This window comes from Dama dama, chromosome 13 (genome assembly GCF_033118175.1).
Source record: "Dama dama isolate Ldn47 chromosome 13, ASM3311817v1, whole genome shotgun sequence".
Taxonomy (NCBI): domain Eukaryota; kingdom Metazoa; phylum Chordata; class Mammalia; order Artiodactyla; family Cervidae; genus Dama; species Dama dama.
Window position 1 is genome coordinate 37,406,223 of NC_083693.1, and position 17,653 is coordinate 37,423,875.

Sequence of the window (17,653 nt, forward strand, 5' to 3'; positions counted from 1 at the left end):
GGAGTGAGGAGGGCTTCGTTTGCTGGGAATCTGGTAGTGACCAGGACTAGCACAGGGCTGGTAGGAACTGCAGGTCGTTCCCAGGAGACCTGACATTCCAGGCCCAGGAACTGCAGAGAGGTGCGGGGAGGGAGGGGCTGGGTTCAGATGCAAGTAGCCCGCCTTGTGCCCGGGTGGTTGGGAGTTGGGGAGGGCGAGTCACGTCCTCAGGGCCAGGCCACCCTCACTTGCTTTCACTCCCAAGTCCGGCAGGCCACCCAGTGAATAGCAGATGGACCCTCAGTGTTTACTGAAGCAGATGTCAGTTTTAATAGGGTAGGTTCACATAGCAAGTTGTATTTGTTACTGTTTTCTCATGGACTTCTTTTTATGTAATGACTTTTTTTTTTTAACAAGTCTAACTTCACATATTATCCTATTTTTATTTATCTAATTTTTGTTCCCTTGTTGTGGTGGAAATGAGGGAAAAAGGGAAACCTTCTTCATGCTTCACAGAGGTCGTGATACTGACCCTGAGATGAGGGTGGAAATTTCTCGACGAGCTTATGCCAGCTGAAGCTGGCCTGTGGTCAGCCCTGGATGTGAGTTCCAGTGCCCACACCGGCCCAGCATGCGGAGTGAGGAATCCAGCTCCTCCCCGCCCATCTGTCATCCAGGGATGTTCAAGAAAGATGTCTCTGGGTCCCTAGGCCTGTAGCTCTGAGGGAGAAACACCCTCCAGGACGCTCGGGTCTGGCATTGTCCCCGCTGCCCAGTGATCCTGATTGCGTCCCCGTCATTCGACTGCCGAATGCCCAACTTCAGAAGTTTAAATTGTGACAAAAGCCTAAAGAGGGCTTTAATTGACCAGACGGCAGAAGCACTGATGTGGGCTGACCAGGCAGCCCTGTCTGGCTCATGATCCTGGAGTCAGCGCTCCGGCCCCCTGTCCATTTTGTGATCCTCAGGGGCACAGGGCAGGTGGGGGGAGCTTCCCCTTTCCTTTCAGGGAAGTGAGAACTCAGATGAATCAAGGATCCTGACCTCCTGAGTCTGGTCTTGTCTCCTGCATTTGCTGGGGGGTGGTGCTGACTCATACCAGCGATGACCTGGCCCCTGTCATTCAACTTTGGCAGAGAGGATTTGAGAAGTGGCCTGTGTGCTGGCCAGCTAAAGGAGTAGAAATGTGCCTGGGTCCCCAGTGGCCTCTGTCCCATGGGGGGATTGGGGGGGTGGAGTTGCGTCTAGGCTGTGTTAGATCAGCTTTGAGTTTTCTGGTTTGTCTTCCTTCTCTTCTGCCTCTTCTACTGCCCAGGCTCTTGGGTTCCTATAGCAGCCTGGCATCTCCTCCCTACCCTGGGTGGTACCTCAGGGGGCTCAGGTGTCTCCCTGAGACTCGCTCTAAGGAGGCTGGTGCCCTCTGCCCCAGGAGGTCAGTTGGCGGCGGGTGTGGTGTCAATCACTCTCCACCGCTGCAAGTTGGCCTCAGTTCTGTGCTTCTTAACTAGGCCAGAATCACGGGCCTCTTGGAAAGGCTGATGAAGGTTGTAGACACCCTTTTTCTCAGAGGAGGAAAGAAACCCTAAGCTCACATCCACATGGCTCTAACACACAGCTTCTGGGGCTCCTGGGACTTGAGCCTGCCCCTCCACCCTCCAGGTACCCTGGATGCTGGGCAGGAAGCCCCCACTTGGCAACCGCTCACTTCCTACACATGCAATCCATGGCCTGTCACATGGATTGTGAAGGACCACGTCACACACTGTAAGGTGATGTGCTCTGGTCAGGGAGCATGGTTTCCTTTCTGTGGGTCCTCACACCATGAGTTTGCATCTCACTGCTTCTCGGCTGGTAGAAAGCTGGCCCAGCATGTGCTGCAACAGGTGTGGGGAGCAGTCAGTGTTGATGGGACTTGGAATGTGAGCATCCAGGCCTTTGCAGGCAGGGGCCCCAGATGGGCTGATACAACCCCTGCTCCACAGGCTGGAGGCTGAGGCGCAGACGACAGGGTCACAGGTTTACTTTCCCAGTGTGCCTGCCACTCGCCTCACTCCTGGAAGAGGCCTTTGGATCTGGACCCCAGACACTTGGGGTCTAGCCTCTCATGTCTTCCAGAGACTTGCCCTGGTCTGCAGGCATGGCTGGCTCTGTCACAACACACAGGAGAGGGGCTATCCATCCTTTTCCGGTGACAGAAGGGTGCATCCCTCACTTTGAGGACGCCGAGGTAGGGAGAGAGGGGAAGGTGGATTGGAACTGTCTCTCTTGCCTAGACTCAGCTGTGCACGAACACGGGACCTGAATAGAACTCCATGTCACAGGCTGAGCTTGGGGGCTGTGAGGAGGCAGGCAGCTTGATTCAGTTCCTGCTCCTCCGCTTGAGCCAGTGGAGGTCTGGGAGGGTGATCATGAGGGTCTCAGAGAAGGGCTGTTGGCCTTCATTCTGTCTCTGAGCAGAGCCCCTGGGCCCCCTTCTGGGCCCCACCAGCTCCTGGTGGTGGCCCAGGGCTTTTTGGGCAGGGCCTGTGGGTGGTGGAGGGCATTAAGCAGAGCACAGGTGTGCAGTAGCTTTGGGTGGAGTGCAAGGGCTATTCTTGCTCTGGTGGCATTTTTTCATGGGACAAAGCTTCAGAACAGCCCCTTGTCACTTGTCGCACCTGGAACGACCTGCTGGCCACCTTCTGGCCCAGCAGCCCCAGGGAAGAGGGTGCGACATTCAAGCATTGTACGGCCTGATAACTCACAGTTTTCAAGGCTGTTCTGGGGTCCTGCTCATTTACATGACCTCTTTCTCAGCATCTTTTAAGTTTACCTCCTCTCAAGTGCAGTGACATTTAGCAGATGCCAAATTTTAACTTGACTTCTCAAGAAGAGAGCTGGAGGAGGTGTTGCCTCCTGAAGAATGCACTTCTCTTCACTTCATCTTGAGAAGATGGTAAAATCTCATGATGAAAATGTTTAATGGGAAACATGCAGAAAATGGATAAAAGAAGAAGAGTAATGTTTCACTTTCAAAATATGACTGAAGGAATGAAAACGCTTTACATGGGGTCATAGATGCTTGCCCAGAAGAGATGACCTGTGCTGAGCTGGGCTCGAATGCGGCAAACCTGCTGTCACCCCAAAGCACCAATCTTCCACATAGAGTCCACACAGCTCCCCTGGTGGTCATGGAGACCCAGTTGCGTGCTCTGCTCCACAGTGGTTTCGAAAGTCTGTCTATGGCTATATTTAAAATCTAAAGTGTATTCATTTAATGTCCTTCCTTCATTCAGAGAGCATTTAGTGAACTCCTACTGTATGCCTCACATCGCCTGGCACACACAAGTACAGTGGTGAGCGAAATGCAGTGGCCTGGCTTCACATAGGCCAGTGGGGAGCAGAGGGTGGTCATACCGACCTGGACATATCCAGCCAGAGCTGTGGGCAGTACTGGACAAGCCAGATCAGGGGAGCCCCAGCCCCAGGAGACATGCTTCCCTTTTCAGCATCAGGGGTCATTTGCCGTTTAAGGAAGACAGAGGACAGGGACCCTGTTACAGGCTGAGAGCTGGAGAGACTTGCATGACCGAGACACATCCTTCCCTCCTGGGGAGCAGGGTGGTGGCTCCTGAAGAGTCCGTGTCCATGTCCTCCATGTCAGCGGCATCACTGCACAGACACGCTCAGGGCACAGGAGCCTGGCAGCCCACCCCGGCCGGCCCAGGTATCAGGGCAGGGTTCCCGGGTGGGGAGGGTAGAGAGGAACACAGTGAAGGGGCACCCACCATGAGACCAGGCCTGCGGGCGGGAGGCCAGGCCAGAGGGGGCCTGGGCAGGGGTCAGACTGCATCAGGCGTTGGTCATGGAGCAGGGACGCTCCCAGAGTCATGTGACCTCCAGATGCCGGGGGATGACAGCCATAGTGAGCTGTGGATGATGGGGTCCTGACACCTTTAGGAGACTCTTGTGTTGGAGAGGACCCCTGCTTTGTCCTGACTTGGGGGGTTGAGGGGAGACAGTGGGTTTTAGTGCCCTGCGTTAGGAGAATCAGGCAGTGAGAGGGTCCTGGGTGGGTGGGCAGGACCCACTTTTTTGGCAGCTTTAATTTGAGAGGACAGCAGGGGCAGGTGTCCAGGGCCCAGTGATGTGCAGGGGAGGGTGGCTAGGGTGGGGGCTCCAGCCAGAGCTGGTAGCGGTGGGCACCCTGGGATGGCCCCTCTGTTTTCGTTAAGTCCCCACCCCAGCGCCCCTGTTACAGCCCTCAGCCCCTCCTCTGGGGGCTCCAGGTCCGACGTTAGGTAGGACAGCCTCATGAATTCTCAAGATATGCAACACCTCAGCCCTGATCAAGGTTGTGATCCCAGGGGGGCCATAACAAGTCACCACCAACTGGGTGCTTCAGACCCCAGAAGCATATTGTCTCACCGTCTGGAGTCCAGAGTCTCCAGATCTATGGTGTTGGCAGTTATGGTCCCTCTGGGGGGTCCTGCCTTGCCACCTGCAGCACCTGGCAGCTCAGGTGCTCCTGGAGCTGTTTTCTTCCCAAGGCCTCACCTTCCTTGGTCTTAGTCTCCCCCTGCCTGTCCCTTGTCAGGATGCTTGTTGTGGGATTCAGGGCACAACCAAATAATCCAGCATGACCTCGTCTTCAGAGCCTTAGCTGATTACAGTTGCAGAGACCCTCTTCCTGAGTCAGGCCACATTCTCCCATTCTAGATGAGTGAAAGCACCTTTGGGAGGCCGCGATCAACTCCCTGTGAAACCTAATGGGAGTGATAGCCGACAGGGACTTTCTTGTCCCTTGCTTCCCTCCAGGGACCTGAAGGTTTTTCAGAGTGATCACTTCTCTTCCTAAGAAGGCTGGGGCCCCACCCAACAGCTCAGCTCTCACCCTGCACACACTGTCACATGTGTACCTTAATGTGACCCAGGCTGCAGATCTGCAGGCTTCCCTGAGTATACTCCCATGGCCCTGACAGGTAGCCAGTGTGCACTGCAGTCTCTCTCCTGCCATCTTCACCAAAAGAAGGTCTGAGCACCTAGAAGTTCTGAGGGCTCTAGTGAGCTGACCAGGAGTGAAGCTGCCATGTAAAATGGGCAGGCTGCCAGCAGAACAGGACAACATTCCCTGTGCTCTGGCCTCTTGGGGCAGGAAGAGCTCACGGTCAGGCCCCACCCAGCCTGACTCACCACCATCACCAGCTCACCACCTGTGTTCCTTCCTCTTCAGTGGTTTGGGAAAAGTTTCAGAAGGCTTCCCTTATAGTTGGTAAAGAATCCACTGCAATGCAGGAGACCCTGGTTCGATTCCTGGATCAGGAAGATCCACTGGAAAAGGGATAGGCTACCCATTCCAGTATTCTTGGGCTTCCCTTGTGGCTCAGCTGGTAAAGAATCCACCTGAAATGCAGGAGACCTGAGTTTGATCCCTGGGTTGGGAAGATCTCCTGGAGAAAAAAAAGGCTACCCACTCCAGTATTCTGGCCTGGAGAATTCCATGAACTGTATAGTCCATGGGGTCACAAAGAGTCGGACATGACTGAGGGGCTTTCACTTTCACTTCAGAAGGATGTATGTTATCTCTTAAGTGTTTGCTAGAACTCATCTGTGAAGCCATCTGGTCCTGGACCTTCAGATGTAGGGAGTTTTTTTCATCAAGGTTTCAGTCTCAGCACCTGTGGCTGGTCTGCTCTGGCTCACTTGTTTCCGAGCTCTGTGCAAGTATTGGTTCCACAGATGACATGTCCTTAGGGTCCTGAACTGTGTTCCTTTGTCATGAACAGCCTCACTCTTCACGATGAGGTGCCCCTTGGGAAAGCCACAGTTTCAGGCAGTTGACTGGGGGTCACCGGCACCCCAGACCCTCCTGGAGAGGTCTGCTGACTCTGGGTTCCAACCTGAGGGGCCCCTGAAGCAGAGCTCTGTGTCTGAGTGGAGGTGTGTGTATGTGTGTGTGTGTGGAGGTGGGTCTGGTCCTGGGTGGGAATCAGCGGTGTTTACACTCATGCTCACGACCAGAACCAGCAGTGGACACACTGGAGACAGTGCAGCGTTATTGAACAGGCCACTGAGTAAGGGGCCATGGGGCCATGCTCTCCAGAAACACAAGGGCCAGTCTGGAAAATGGCAGGAGGATGGAACACAGGAACCCTCTGCCCCTTCCTGGAGCAAGGTGAGAAGTAGGGCTGTGGCTGGGGCCTGGGGAAGGGAGACGGGGATTGGCCCTGACCAGGTGACCACGGGCTGAGTTAGCCTCTGTGCCTGGCGTCTGGGAGTTCATCTGTGCAGGCCTGGCGAATGATTTATTATATCCAGGTCCATTGGCCTAACGGTGCCTGGGAGCTGTCAGTGTCCTGCAGTGACCTGTCCCGGGGGAGAGAGCTGCCCCAGACCACGCCACAGGGACAGCCCCCAGTCGTCACCACCTGCCCCCAAAAATGTGTGTCAACTGGGTTCTTACCCAGATTGCATCAACCACCAAGACCAGGAGCCCTTACTGTCTTATCCCACAAGGGGATTGTTCTGTGACTGGTGGCACTGTGCCCTCCGTCACCTGCCTGATTTGTGGGAGCCACACAGTTGGCCTTGGGAGAGGAAGGTCCACCTCCTCTGTGATGGGAAGTGCAACCCGGTGGGTAGCGAGTTGGCCGAGCCAATGGGCCCAGAGCATCCCATCCCAGGAGCTTGAACTGTCCATGGGGTATGACCGCTATACTTACAGCACACAGCCCAGCCAATTAGGGCATAGGGTCTTAGGCATTTTATACCGAGTTAAAGCTTCCTGGTCCAGGCAGTAATACTTTGGGAAGTCTCACAATGCCATCAGAGGGTGTTATGAGCAGAATACTTCCCTGTGCAGTTTTATTTGCCATGCCCATGTCTCTTGCATCTCCCGCATTGGCAGGCAGGTTCTTTATCGCTGAACCTTCCTTGGTGACATTTCCTTCTGAGAATGTTGTCCTTGGAGATCAGGGTCCCCCTTAGGTGTGGGGCTGTTCCACTTTCCTCACTCAGGAGCCTGTGGGGAGGTCAAAGCCGAGGTCTGAGGGGAGCTGCTTGGCCCTTGACCTTTGTGCCTTCATCCCCCTGGGGTCACCAGCCTTGGCCTGACCTCCAGGTCACCCAGCTCTGCATGCCCAAGGCTCTATCCTTGTCTTCCTCTCCTTCCTTCCCTGCCATTGGCCACCTGTCTGCCTCACTCTGGGCTGCCTGGTGAGAGTCCTTGGCTGGAGCACCAACTTCTGAGAGTAGGGCTGGGTGTCCCCATCCTGCCCATTGTAGCCCCTGTGCAGAGCTGAGTCCCATTGGCAGGAGAATGGGATTGGGGGATCCATAGCAGCTGGACTGAGAAAACGTTTAGGTTCAGGGCATGGGAGTTCCAGCCCCCTTATCTTTTAAAAGTGAAAAAAAAAACTCTTCCACTTTGAAACACACACATGCACACAGACACACACATGATGACAATACATCCGTGTGCCGGTCACTGATTGCACACTTTATATGCCATCCTCCCTCGTAATGCCACAGTGATGCCCATTGCACAGATGATATGAGCAAATTGAGGTCAGGGAGGCTCCCTGCTTGAAGTCACTCCGCTGGTGAGTTTGGGCCCAGATTTGAATCCAGGCAGCTAGGCTCCAAGATTCCTGCTCTTAAATAACATTTATCCTGCCTCTCAAGCTTTTTTCCCTTGGTTGTGATGGCAAGTCATGGCGATTGAAAAAAGTTTATAAAACCCTGAAAATAATTTTAAAATCTTAAATGAACAGCATACAGGAATTGCTATCAATATTTTGCTGTGTGCCTCCCTAGGTTTTCTCTGCATGTCTGGTACCAGGTCTGCAGTAGTTGCTGTGGTTCCATTATAGGGATCATCATAGTTAACCGTGTCCTCCCAATAAACCATCTGACACCTTTTATGCCTCTGCACTCTCCATTCCTGAGCATGTATTTCCTTTTAATTAGGGACAAAGGGTCACCAGAGTACTGGCAATTTCACAAGGTCTCTTTTAGTAGGATGATCTTAAGTTCCATAAGAGTGGTCCTCTTCCCTTCCATGTATACTGGTCCTCATCTTTCAAATGTGGTTGCTCTGAAGTGAAAACGTCTCCTTGAAATGAACCATCTGAGACATCTGATAGACCTAGATGTTCATGGAGAAGGACACCTGAAACACCTGCAAAGCGGCCACATGGAATCAGGAGATGGCTGCCGAAACAGAGAGTAACTGCATTTCTCCCCTGCTAGGTGAAATGGCTCCAGCAACAGGAAGTTAAACGCCGGGTGAAGAGACAGGTGCGAAATGACCCGCAGGCACTTTATTTCAACGATCCCATCTGGTCCAACATGTGGTACATGGTAAGTAGGCCATGGGCCTCTGTCCCTGCCCTGTGCTTCTGAGACGGTCAGCTCCAGACAGACACACTTCATTTGCGTGTAGAACCCCTATTTCAGTGCTGTCAGGCACATGCTGTCTTGTGAATTTCTTTCATTATGTGAGGGTCAGGGGGATGGGCCCCCGGAGCAGGGGAGGGTGGGCGGCACCGTGAGCCATGGACAGAGCCCCTGAAGGGCGGGGACACCAGGAAGAGCCCTGGGGACATGGCCTGGCTGGGGCCGGAGGGCCTTCCGTGTACACGTGGCCAGGTCAGGGCGGGAGAGCTATGTAGCCCTCCTCGAGGACCCTTGCTAGGACCAGGAGGAGGAGGGAAGGTCCTGCCCTGCCTCCCGCGAGCACCACAGCGCCTCTGCTGGGCTGGCGGGTCTGTGTCAGGCGTGTCCGTGCTGGGGCCTTTTTGTCTCCTGTGCCTGCAGCACTGTGGTGACAAGAACAGCCGCTGCCGGTCAGAAATGAACGTCCAGGCGGCGTGGAAGCGGGGCTACACGGGAAAGAACGTGGTGGTCACCATCCTGGATGACGGTATAGAGAGAAACCACCCCGACCTGGCCCCAAACTACGTAAGTGGAGTCTTGGCCTGGCTCCCTGAGACCCTCACCTGCGCTGGTCGTCCCTCACCTGGGACGACTACAGCATACATACTTAAGCCCCGCCCGCCCCGCCCCGCCCCATTAGGTCACAGTACGGAAAATGAGCTGGTGGTGCTGGTGAGCCCAGCGGCCCTGAGCCAGGGGTGTGTGAGAGGGTTCCCAGGCACTGCTGGGGCCCTGAGAGGCTCAGATGTGTGTGCATGGGTGTGTGTGGGGGGTGTCCCCTCTGCACACGTGTCTGTGTGTCTGTTTACCTTCAGGTCGGCGTGTGTGGTGTGTGTGTGTGTGATGGTTGTGTGTAGGGACCCTCTGCCTGTCAATCCTCCAGTTGTGCAGAGAAGAGAACCTGGCATGTGGTAACTTTTGAGAACTGCCTTCGAGATTCTAAGGCACTTGGGTGCCTCGGTTATGTCAGTTCTCTCATGTTGGTTGGGTAGATGGTTATGCACCCTTAACAATGTCAGTTTTTTAATTTTATCTTCTTAAAACATTTATTAAAGTAAAGTTGATTTATAATGTATTAATTTTTGCCGTCTGGCAAACTGACTCAGCTATATATGTGTAAAACATCTTTTCTGTTACAGTTTATTACAGGATATTGAATATAGTTCCCTGTGCTGTATAGTAGGACATTGTTATTTATCTACCCTATATATACTAGTTTGCAAAGGATGACAGTTTTGAAGTCAACAATCAGAGCTTTTACAACATGTCTTAAAGGAAGATAGGAGATTATACAGATACTATAAGTATATAAAGCAAAAACATTATGTATTAAAAATATAAGATGAAGGGAATTATGAGGAATAGCTACCACATGGATGAACCGTGAAGACAGTATCTGGGTCACAAAATGACACACAACTGATTGTTACTGAAATTGCAAGTCTGTGTGCCCAACACACAGTGAGGCCCATCAATACTAAACATTAGACTTTGGCACAGAGAAAAGTTTATTATAGGTTCATACAAGCAGATGGATAGCTCGTGTCCTAAGAACCCCAAAGTTACTGAAAGCTTTCAGCGAGGCCCTGTGAAAGCAAAAGGTGAGGGGAAGGCGAGGTTAGTTGTTGCAGACTTCTCTGTGTCAGATCCTTTGTTCCTGAGATCAGGTGGTCAGGTAATGATGTTCCTATAAATCTCTACCAGATGAATGTTATTCTCTGTCCTGACAAGAAAGCAAGGTCCCAAGGCACAGCTTTCACCCTTCAAAGGTCCCAGTCCTGGCTAGAAGGAGACAGGTCTCAGTTGGCAACTCCCTCAGGGCCATGAGGGAGCCAGGCATCCAACCCACTGGCCCTCAGGCTCCTCAGGCTGCCCAAATGGGGAGACCAGGTCTCACAGAGTGTGACCCGAACAGTTGGCCACTGCTAGTTAGGTCGCAGAGACAGGGATGGGGGAGAGGTGCACGGCTGCTTCAAGGCCTGGGGCAAAGTTAGTGGGTGGTCTTGGCAAGGGCTCTGGAGCCCTGAGGGCCATAGTCTCCAGTCTGCTTCCTGGGCCCCCAGATCACCGAAGGGTAAGCTGCAGGGCCTCCAGGAGAAGGCCTGAATCTGCCTCTTACCTCACTCTCCACCTGATGACCACCACACCACTGACCCTTGACTCAATCACTGCCACAGTGGTTCCTCAGTGTCAGGTCCTAGTGGTCAGGGCCCACTGCAGCACTGACCAATAGCTGAGCAGCACAAATAATGGTTGCTCATTGACAGTTGACTGCTTGTGGGGTGGGGCCCATTGAGGCACCAGAGTTAATGGTTGAGGAACCCTGTTGCCTAGTAACAGGGAGCAGAGTAATGGCTGCCTGCTAATCCCACTCTGTTACATAATCTTATGTAGGTGAGGTCCCTGGAGTAGTTGTATTCATAGAGATGGAAAGCAGACGGTGGCTGCCAGGGGCTGGGGAGGGAGGATCAGGAGTTAGTGTTTAAGAGGTGCAGAGTTTCACAAGATGAATCCAGTGGATGGATGGTGCTGGCAGCCATACAACTTGTGGATGTACTTAGCACCACTGAGCTGTAAAAATGGTTAGGGTGGTAAATTTTATGTGTATTCACCACATAATTATATATATATGTATAACTGTTGTTGCAGTAAGAGAGTGCCCGACTTGTTTCTGATTCCAGTCGAGGCGTAAAACCAGTTATAAACAGAGTTGTGATACACTGGGCCACTTCTCTTTGGTCACCAAGGTTTCATTTTTTAGGATTCCTACGCAAGCTATGATGTCAATGGCAACGATTACGATCCGTCTCCACGGTACGATGCCAGCAACGAGAATAAGTACGTCCTGTGTCACCTGCCTGACCCCTACTTGCTTCTTTCTCTGTTGCTGTCCCCACACATGGTGGAGCCAGCCTACATGGGGACACTGGGCCGGAGACAGGCTGGGGGCAGCTCTCTGCCTCCTGGTGGGGTCTGGGGCTGACCACCAGGAGCCAGCCCCACACCGCCTTCCAGGCTCACAGGCTCAGTGGGTCTGGCCCCTTCCTGTGGGCTGTCACTCTGCTGGTCAGCTGCAGTGGATGTTGGGCCAGCATTGTTCCTGTTTGCAACATTGTTGGAATATCTCGTGGTCTGCACAGCCAGCTGTGTCCAGATCACAGTGTGTTCTCTCGGATCACTCGGTCAGCACCCAAGCCTTCTCGACCCTGTCTTTGACCTCACAGGGGCAGTGGCGGAGGCCCATGTGATGCTGGGGCTGGCTGTGTGGCTCTATGCAAGTGGGGTGACCTTGCTGAGTCTCGGTGTCAGAGAAGTCTTGTGTCCTGATGTTTCCTCCTCTGAGGGCTGGGGTCTGGCATGAGATGACGGGTGAGGGACACACTATTACTGTTCGGTCATTGAGACTTGTGATAGAGGGAGTGGGGGTGGTCTGGAGAGACTGGGGGACTTGGCACCATTGGTAGCAGCCCTGGGGGTGATGACCAGTTTCCCAAACCTGCCTGGGCTCTCCTGTGCGGTGTCTGGACAGACCTTCCTCCATCAGCCGGCCCTGTGCACTGGCTCGTCCCCTTCTTCCAGAAGTGTTTAGAGGACAGTGGAAGCCCTTTCTTCCTTTCCTCTGCTGACACGAGGCCTGCAAGGTGTGTCCTCCTCAGCGTTCCCTGTTTCAGTCCATTTGATGCTGAGGTTGGAGTCCCGGTGCCCCAAGGGAGCCCCGCAGGAAGGCTCAGCCAGTGGAGGCAGTCAGCCGGCTGGCCGCAGTGCTCCTGGCGCCCGTGGAGGCCTGGCCTTGCGTCCCAGGTTCCCTTCCCACTCCATGGCCACCACACTGGGGCTGCAGGGCGCAGCGGGCAGGGAGGGACCACCCAGATGCGGCGTGGTGAGTCCTGAGTGGGACCCTGGGCCCATGACTCAGGGACAGCCCCAGCTGCAGGCACACATGGTCCAGAGTGTGGACGGAGGGAGGGCTGCCCCGGGGGCTGACAGTTGGGCCCAGAACTGGCTTTAAAGGTGTTTTTTTTTTTTTTTTTTTTAATTTTTATTTATTTATTTTTTTTATTAGTTGGAGGCTAATTACTTCACAACATTTCAGTGGGTTTTGTCATACATTGATATGAATCAGCCATAGATTTAAAGGTGGTTTTGATTCTGAATCAGTGATTCTCATCTCTGACGGACCTTCTCAGAAATGTGCCTGCTGTAAGTGGCAGAGTGAGGTCATTACTGAGGAGAGTGCTGACCTCGGGTCACCTCTTCCTATTCCACCTACTTCTGTTGAGTGTTCCGTGTCCAGCCCTCCTCCTTGCCCTCTGCTGGAATGGCCGTGGAAAGGTGTGTGGGGGAGGGGTCTGCCCAGGGTGAGCTCGGGGCAGGGAGAGGGCTCAGGGGACAGAACCTAAGCCTTTGTTTGTTCTTATTTCATCTCTGCAGCCAGGCCAGCATCCACACCGTGCTGTCAGTCAGGGGGACGCAGAGCCTGGGGGGTGGGATGCGGAGGCCGTGGGTGCCCAATAGAGCCCAAGCCTGAAACAGGTGCATCACATCTGCAGCACAGCCTGTGGGGCACATGGATGGCCCAGCAATGATGGGGAGGGATGGGGGATGGCCTCAGTGTCCCCCCCGCTTAGGGACAATGGCTTTTCTTGCAGGAGGGTCCTGACACAGGGGCGCATGGATGGCCCAGCAGTTATGGGGAGGATTGAGGGAGGACCTCAGCGTCCCCAGCTTAGGGTCCTGATTGCCTTCTCTCCTTCCCGCAGACATGGCACTCGCTGTGCAGGAGAAGTCGCCGCCTCTGCCAACAACTCCTACTGCATTGTAGGGGTTGCATACAATGCCAAGATTGGAGGTGAGGCCCAAGTGCACTGCCAAGTGGCTCAGGCTGGCCTGGGTGCAGAATGCAGTCCCCTGCAGGTCTGGGAAGCTGCATTCCCCATGGTGTTGGACCCAGTCGGATCCTGGGCCTCACCTCACACTGCCTGGGGCCTGTAAAGCCTCCATGGGTGCTGGTATCTGGTCCCTGAGTCACCACTGTCAAGCTGACTGCTCCAAGAGACTGCTGGGTCCTGCTGCTGGCCTTCCCAGGCTTGCCAATCACTCTCCCAGCAGGATTTATGGTTTTCACCTGAGAGGAAGCCTAACCTTGGCCCCAACTCCCGCTGTAGCCTCCTGACCCACTGTACCTGCCCCTCAGCTTTAGCCAGAGGACATTTGTCACAGTGACCCGCAGACATGCCTGGTCTCCCCTGTTTATCATGGACTTGTAGCATTCACATCACCCCAAAAGCCTCCCTGCCTCCCTTTTGGGTCAGTCCACCCATGACTTAGAGTTGCCCACACCCAACTGTGCTTCCATGGAGGCTCTCGAAGCTGGATGCTCCCACCTTATTCTCCAAGGGGTCAGCCTTCCAGGGCTCTGTAGGGAACACTACCTGACCTGGTACTATTTTCCTCATTGGAGAGTCAGGCTTCTCTTGTCAGCATGGGGCTTTAAGAGCAGAGAGTAATGCAGCTTCCTCTCACCTCCCCCGCCCAAGCCTGGCAGTTGGTCATTTCAGAATGGCAGAGGGTCATTCAGCATGTCCTCTGCAGTGTCTCATAGGTGCATGTGGCTGAACTGGCACTGAGCAGGTGTGTGCCGGGCCTGAACAGTCCCCGACCGTCCACTTTGCCTCAGGGCACTGTGTCCTCACCTGTGATTCTGGCCCTCAGTTTGGAAGTGCTCATATGCACGCCAGTGGCTGTGCTGGGTGCCTCTTTCCCATGGCATGGCCTTCTCTGCTGCTTTTCCTTTATGAAGGGGCCGTAACTCTTTCAGCTCTATGATGAGCAGTGAAAGGTGGGGAGGTTGGGCCAGGGGTTCTGTGGGTCACTCAGTCCTTGGGGAGCTTCTTGAGTTTTGAGAAAAGGCTCCCCAGCTTTCACTTAATGAGGACTCTCCACATGCCCTCTCCCTGGAAACCTTGGAAGTGGCTGGGACTTGTCAGTCTGTGACATCATTAACCACCAAGAGCATGTCCTGCAGAGAACAGATCAGAGGACTGTCACCTGACCTCACTCCATCATGGACAGTTCTTTTATGTTGAGATGTGTAAGGTCTCCCTGGAGCCTTTGGTGAGTGAAGACCCATGAAAAGTCTACCTGACTGATCTGGATACCAGTTGAATTCCCACCACCCACTGCCTCTGTGTCCTGGGACAATGGGTGTAAACTCTCTGTGATCAGGAGTGTGGTTGCCATGGAGAAGGGGTTGGAGTATTGGCATTGACCCAGGGAACCTATGACAGCCACGTCTCCAGAGCTGCTGCACACAGCATCAGCCTCTCCATCCTCTTCCCAACCCTCCCTCCAAGTCTACCCTGGACAGGGAGCCTTCAGGCACCCTAACACAGCCTCCCTCTCCACATGCTGACACAAAGCAGGGAACTTCTCTGAGACACCCTGGTGTGTCCATGAGCTCTACCTTTTTATATCTTTTCTATTTCTAAAGTTGTTCAAGAGATTAAAGTGTATATCCTAACTCACTCCAATCTACATGGAGTTAATATTATACAACTTCATGTATAGTATATGAATCTAAAACATTACTTGAGTTCACACTTAGTGTCATCTTTTATGCTGTTGTTTTTATGTTTTCATATTTTATAAACCCAGTGTTTATTCTTGCTGTAAGCAGTTGGCTTGTGAAAAGAAATATACTTATCTACATGTTTACCATTCCTTATTTTCTAGCTTCATATTCCTTCTGTCTGGTTTCAATTTTTCTCCAGCCTGAGAATTTCTTTTACTGCTTTAGTATTTCTTGAAGTGTAGGTATGCTGGTGAGAAATCATCTCAACTTTTATCTGAATTTCATCTTCTTTGAAAGAAGTTTTGGTGAACATAGAATCCTGGGGGTGACATGGTTCTCTCTCAGCCCTTTAAAGATGCTGTTCCATTGTCACTGGCATTCATAGTTTCTGATCATGAGTTGGTTGTCATCCTTATTGTTGTTCCTCTCTATGTAATGTAAGTTGTTTCTCTGGCTACTTTTATTTAGTCAGAGTAAATATTTAGTAAATATTTCATTATTTGCCTTTATTTATTTAGTATTTTTTCCCCTCTATGCTTTGTCTATGATGACTCTGATGGCCGTTGGTGTAATTTCTTTCATAGTTATCCCCCTTGGGGCTTGCTGTGCTTCTTAGTGGGTTTGTTTATTCTTTCTTTTTCTAAATGAAGTTTGGAAAAATTTCTGTCAATGTTTCTTTAAATATATTTTGCAGTCCTGTTCTCTCTCTCTTCTCTTTGGGCACCAGTTATAGCTGTTATATTGCTCGATATATCTCACAGGTTAAAGCTGTATTCATTTTTTAAATGTTTTTTTTTTTTTTTTTCATGTGTGCTTCAGATTTGATCATTTCTTTTGCACTGTTTTCTTCAAGTTCACCAATCCTTCCTTTTGTTGTGTCCAATCCATTGTTATTTCCACCCAATGATTTTTTTCCTTTTTCTTTCCTACTCAAATGTTGTGCTTTTCTGTTCTTTGATGTCCATGTGGCTATTTTTTTCACTATTTCCAAATCTTTTCTGACATTCTCTTTCTCTTCATCCATTATACCTATATTTTATTTTGGATTCCTTAACATGTTTATGAGTTTTTTTTACAGTCTTTTGTACTGATTCCAATAGCTTGGTCATGTATGGTTATGTTTCTCTTTTCAAAATTGAAGTGTAGTTGATTTACAGTGTTTCAGGTGTACATCAAAGTGGTTCATATATATAGTATATATACATGTATCTTCAGATTTTTTCCATTATAGATTATTACAAAATATTGAAGATAGTGTTGTATAGTATGTCCTTGTTATTTATGTCTTTCATATATAATATGTATCTGTTATTCCCAAATTTAAGTCAGATGAAAACAAATATATGATATCACTTTATGTGGAGTTTATAAAACAGTGATACAAGTGAACTTACCTGCAAAACAGAAACAGACTCACAGACATAGCCACAGACAAGCTTCTGGTTACCAAAGGAGAGTGAGGGATAAATTGGGAACGTGGGTATGTTTCTAATCATTGATTTTTCTTTTTACAATGTGCAACATACTCCTGTTTCTTTGCACATGTCTAGTAATTTTTTATTGTACCCTGGACATTGTTCCACTATATTGTAGGGACTCTTGATTCTATTATCCCTGAATACAATTGAGTGTTGTTCTTGCTGTCAGTTCAATTTTTTATTTTGTAATGACTCATCTGTTCTGATTTGCCCTTCTCCTTAGAGGAAATCCTTTAGCTCAAGAACAATCTTTACTCTTAGATGTTATTATTGTTCAGTCGCTAAGGATAGTGTGACTCTTTTAGTATTTCAGTGGAAACACTGAAGCGTTTAACCAGCATTTCTAAGTTAGCAAGGTTCAAGCTTCAAGTTGACTGCAGTGCCCCTGCAGTGGCAGCAGCTGGAGTATCTGCTCACTCATTCAGCCTCCCCCTATTCCTCTCTACCTGGGCTTCTTAGAGACTTGCCCAGATGTGCTCCATGCAGGGCTTAGTTGAATATCTGAGGGAAGTTTATGTATGTCTTCTTCTCTAGCTCTCTGCTTTCTAGGATTTCTCTCAATTTCCAGCGTCTCTAATAGTTCCAGACTCAATCCCACAGCTCCCTAGTAGAATAAGATTGCATTTTCCTGATTGAGTTCTAGCTTCTCTGTATTCAGAGACATGAGTAGTTCCCTCAGAGGAAAAGTGTTATAAATCTGCATCATACCTGGTATGGTTGCTCTTTTAAGAACTGAATCACCTGCTTCTGCCTTCTTCTGGTTGCTTTCCAATGCCCTTAAAAAGTTATTGTTTTCTTAAGTCTTTAGTCCAGAGTTTATAATTATTAATTTTAAAAGAGTTAGTGTGATAGAAGCTACTCTGCCTTTATTGGAACTAACACTTGTGGTTTCTATTTCTTTACCAAATAGATGGTGTATTCCCTGGTGGCTCAGATGGTAAAGAATCCACCTGCAATGCAGGATACCTGGGTTTAATCCCTGGGTTGGGAAGGTCTCCTGGAGGAGGGCATGGCAACCCACTCCAATATTATTGCCTGGAGAATCCCCATGAACGGAGGAGCCTGGCAGGCTCCATGGGGTCACAAAGAGTCAGACATGACTGAGTGGCTAAGCACAATGCAGCACACTGCTACATGGTAGTTACTCCAGCAAACATTTGTGGTCTAACACAGACAGTGGATTAACTAAGTGATTCCAGCTGAGGGTCAT

At 51.1% G+C, this 17,653-nt stretch overlaps 1 protein-coding gene across 1 annotated transcript in view; it reads left to right on the top strand.

Annotated features, from left to right (window-relative positions):
* Nucleotides 1–17,653, top strand: part of PCSK6 (proprotein convertase subtilisin/kexin type 6) — a 177,031-nt gene that overhangs the window by 55,997 nt on the left and 103,381 nt on the right. The window contains exons 3-6 of the mRNA XM_061158890.1: nucleotides 8,209–8,319; nucleotides 8,776–8,919; nucleotides 11,156–11,232; nucleotides 13,155–13,243. Coding sequence (XP_061014873.1) covers nucleotides 8,209–8,319; nucleotides 8,776–8,919; nucleotides 11,156–11,232; nucleotides 13,155–13,243 — 421 coding nt within the window. The remainder of the gene's footprint in view (nucleotides 1–8,208; nucleotides 8,320–8,775; nucleotides 8,920–11,155; nucleotides 11,233–13,154; nucleotides 13,244–17,653) is intronic.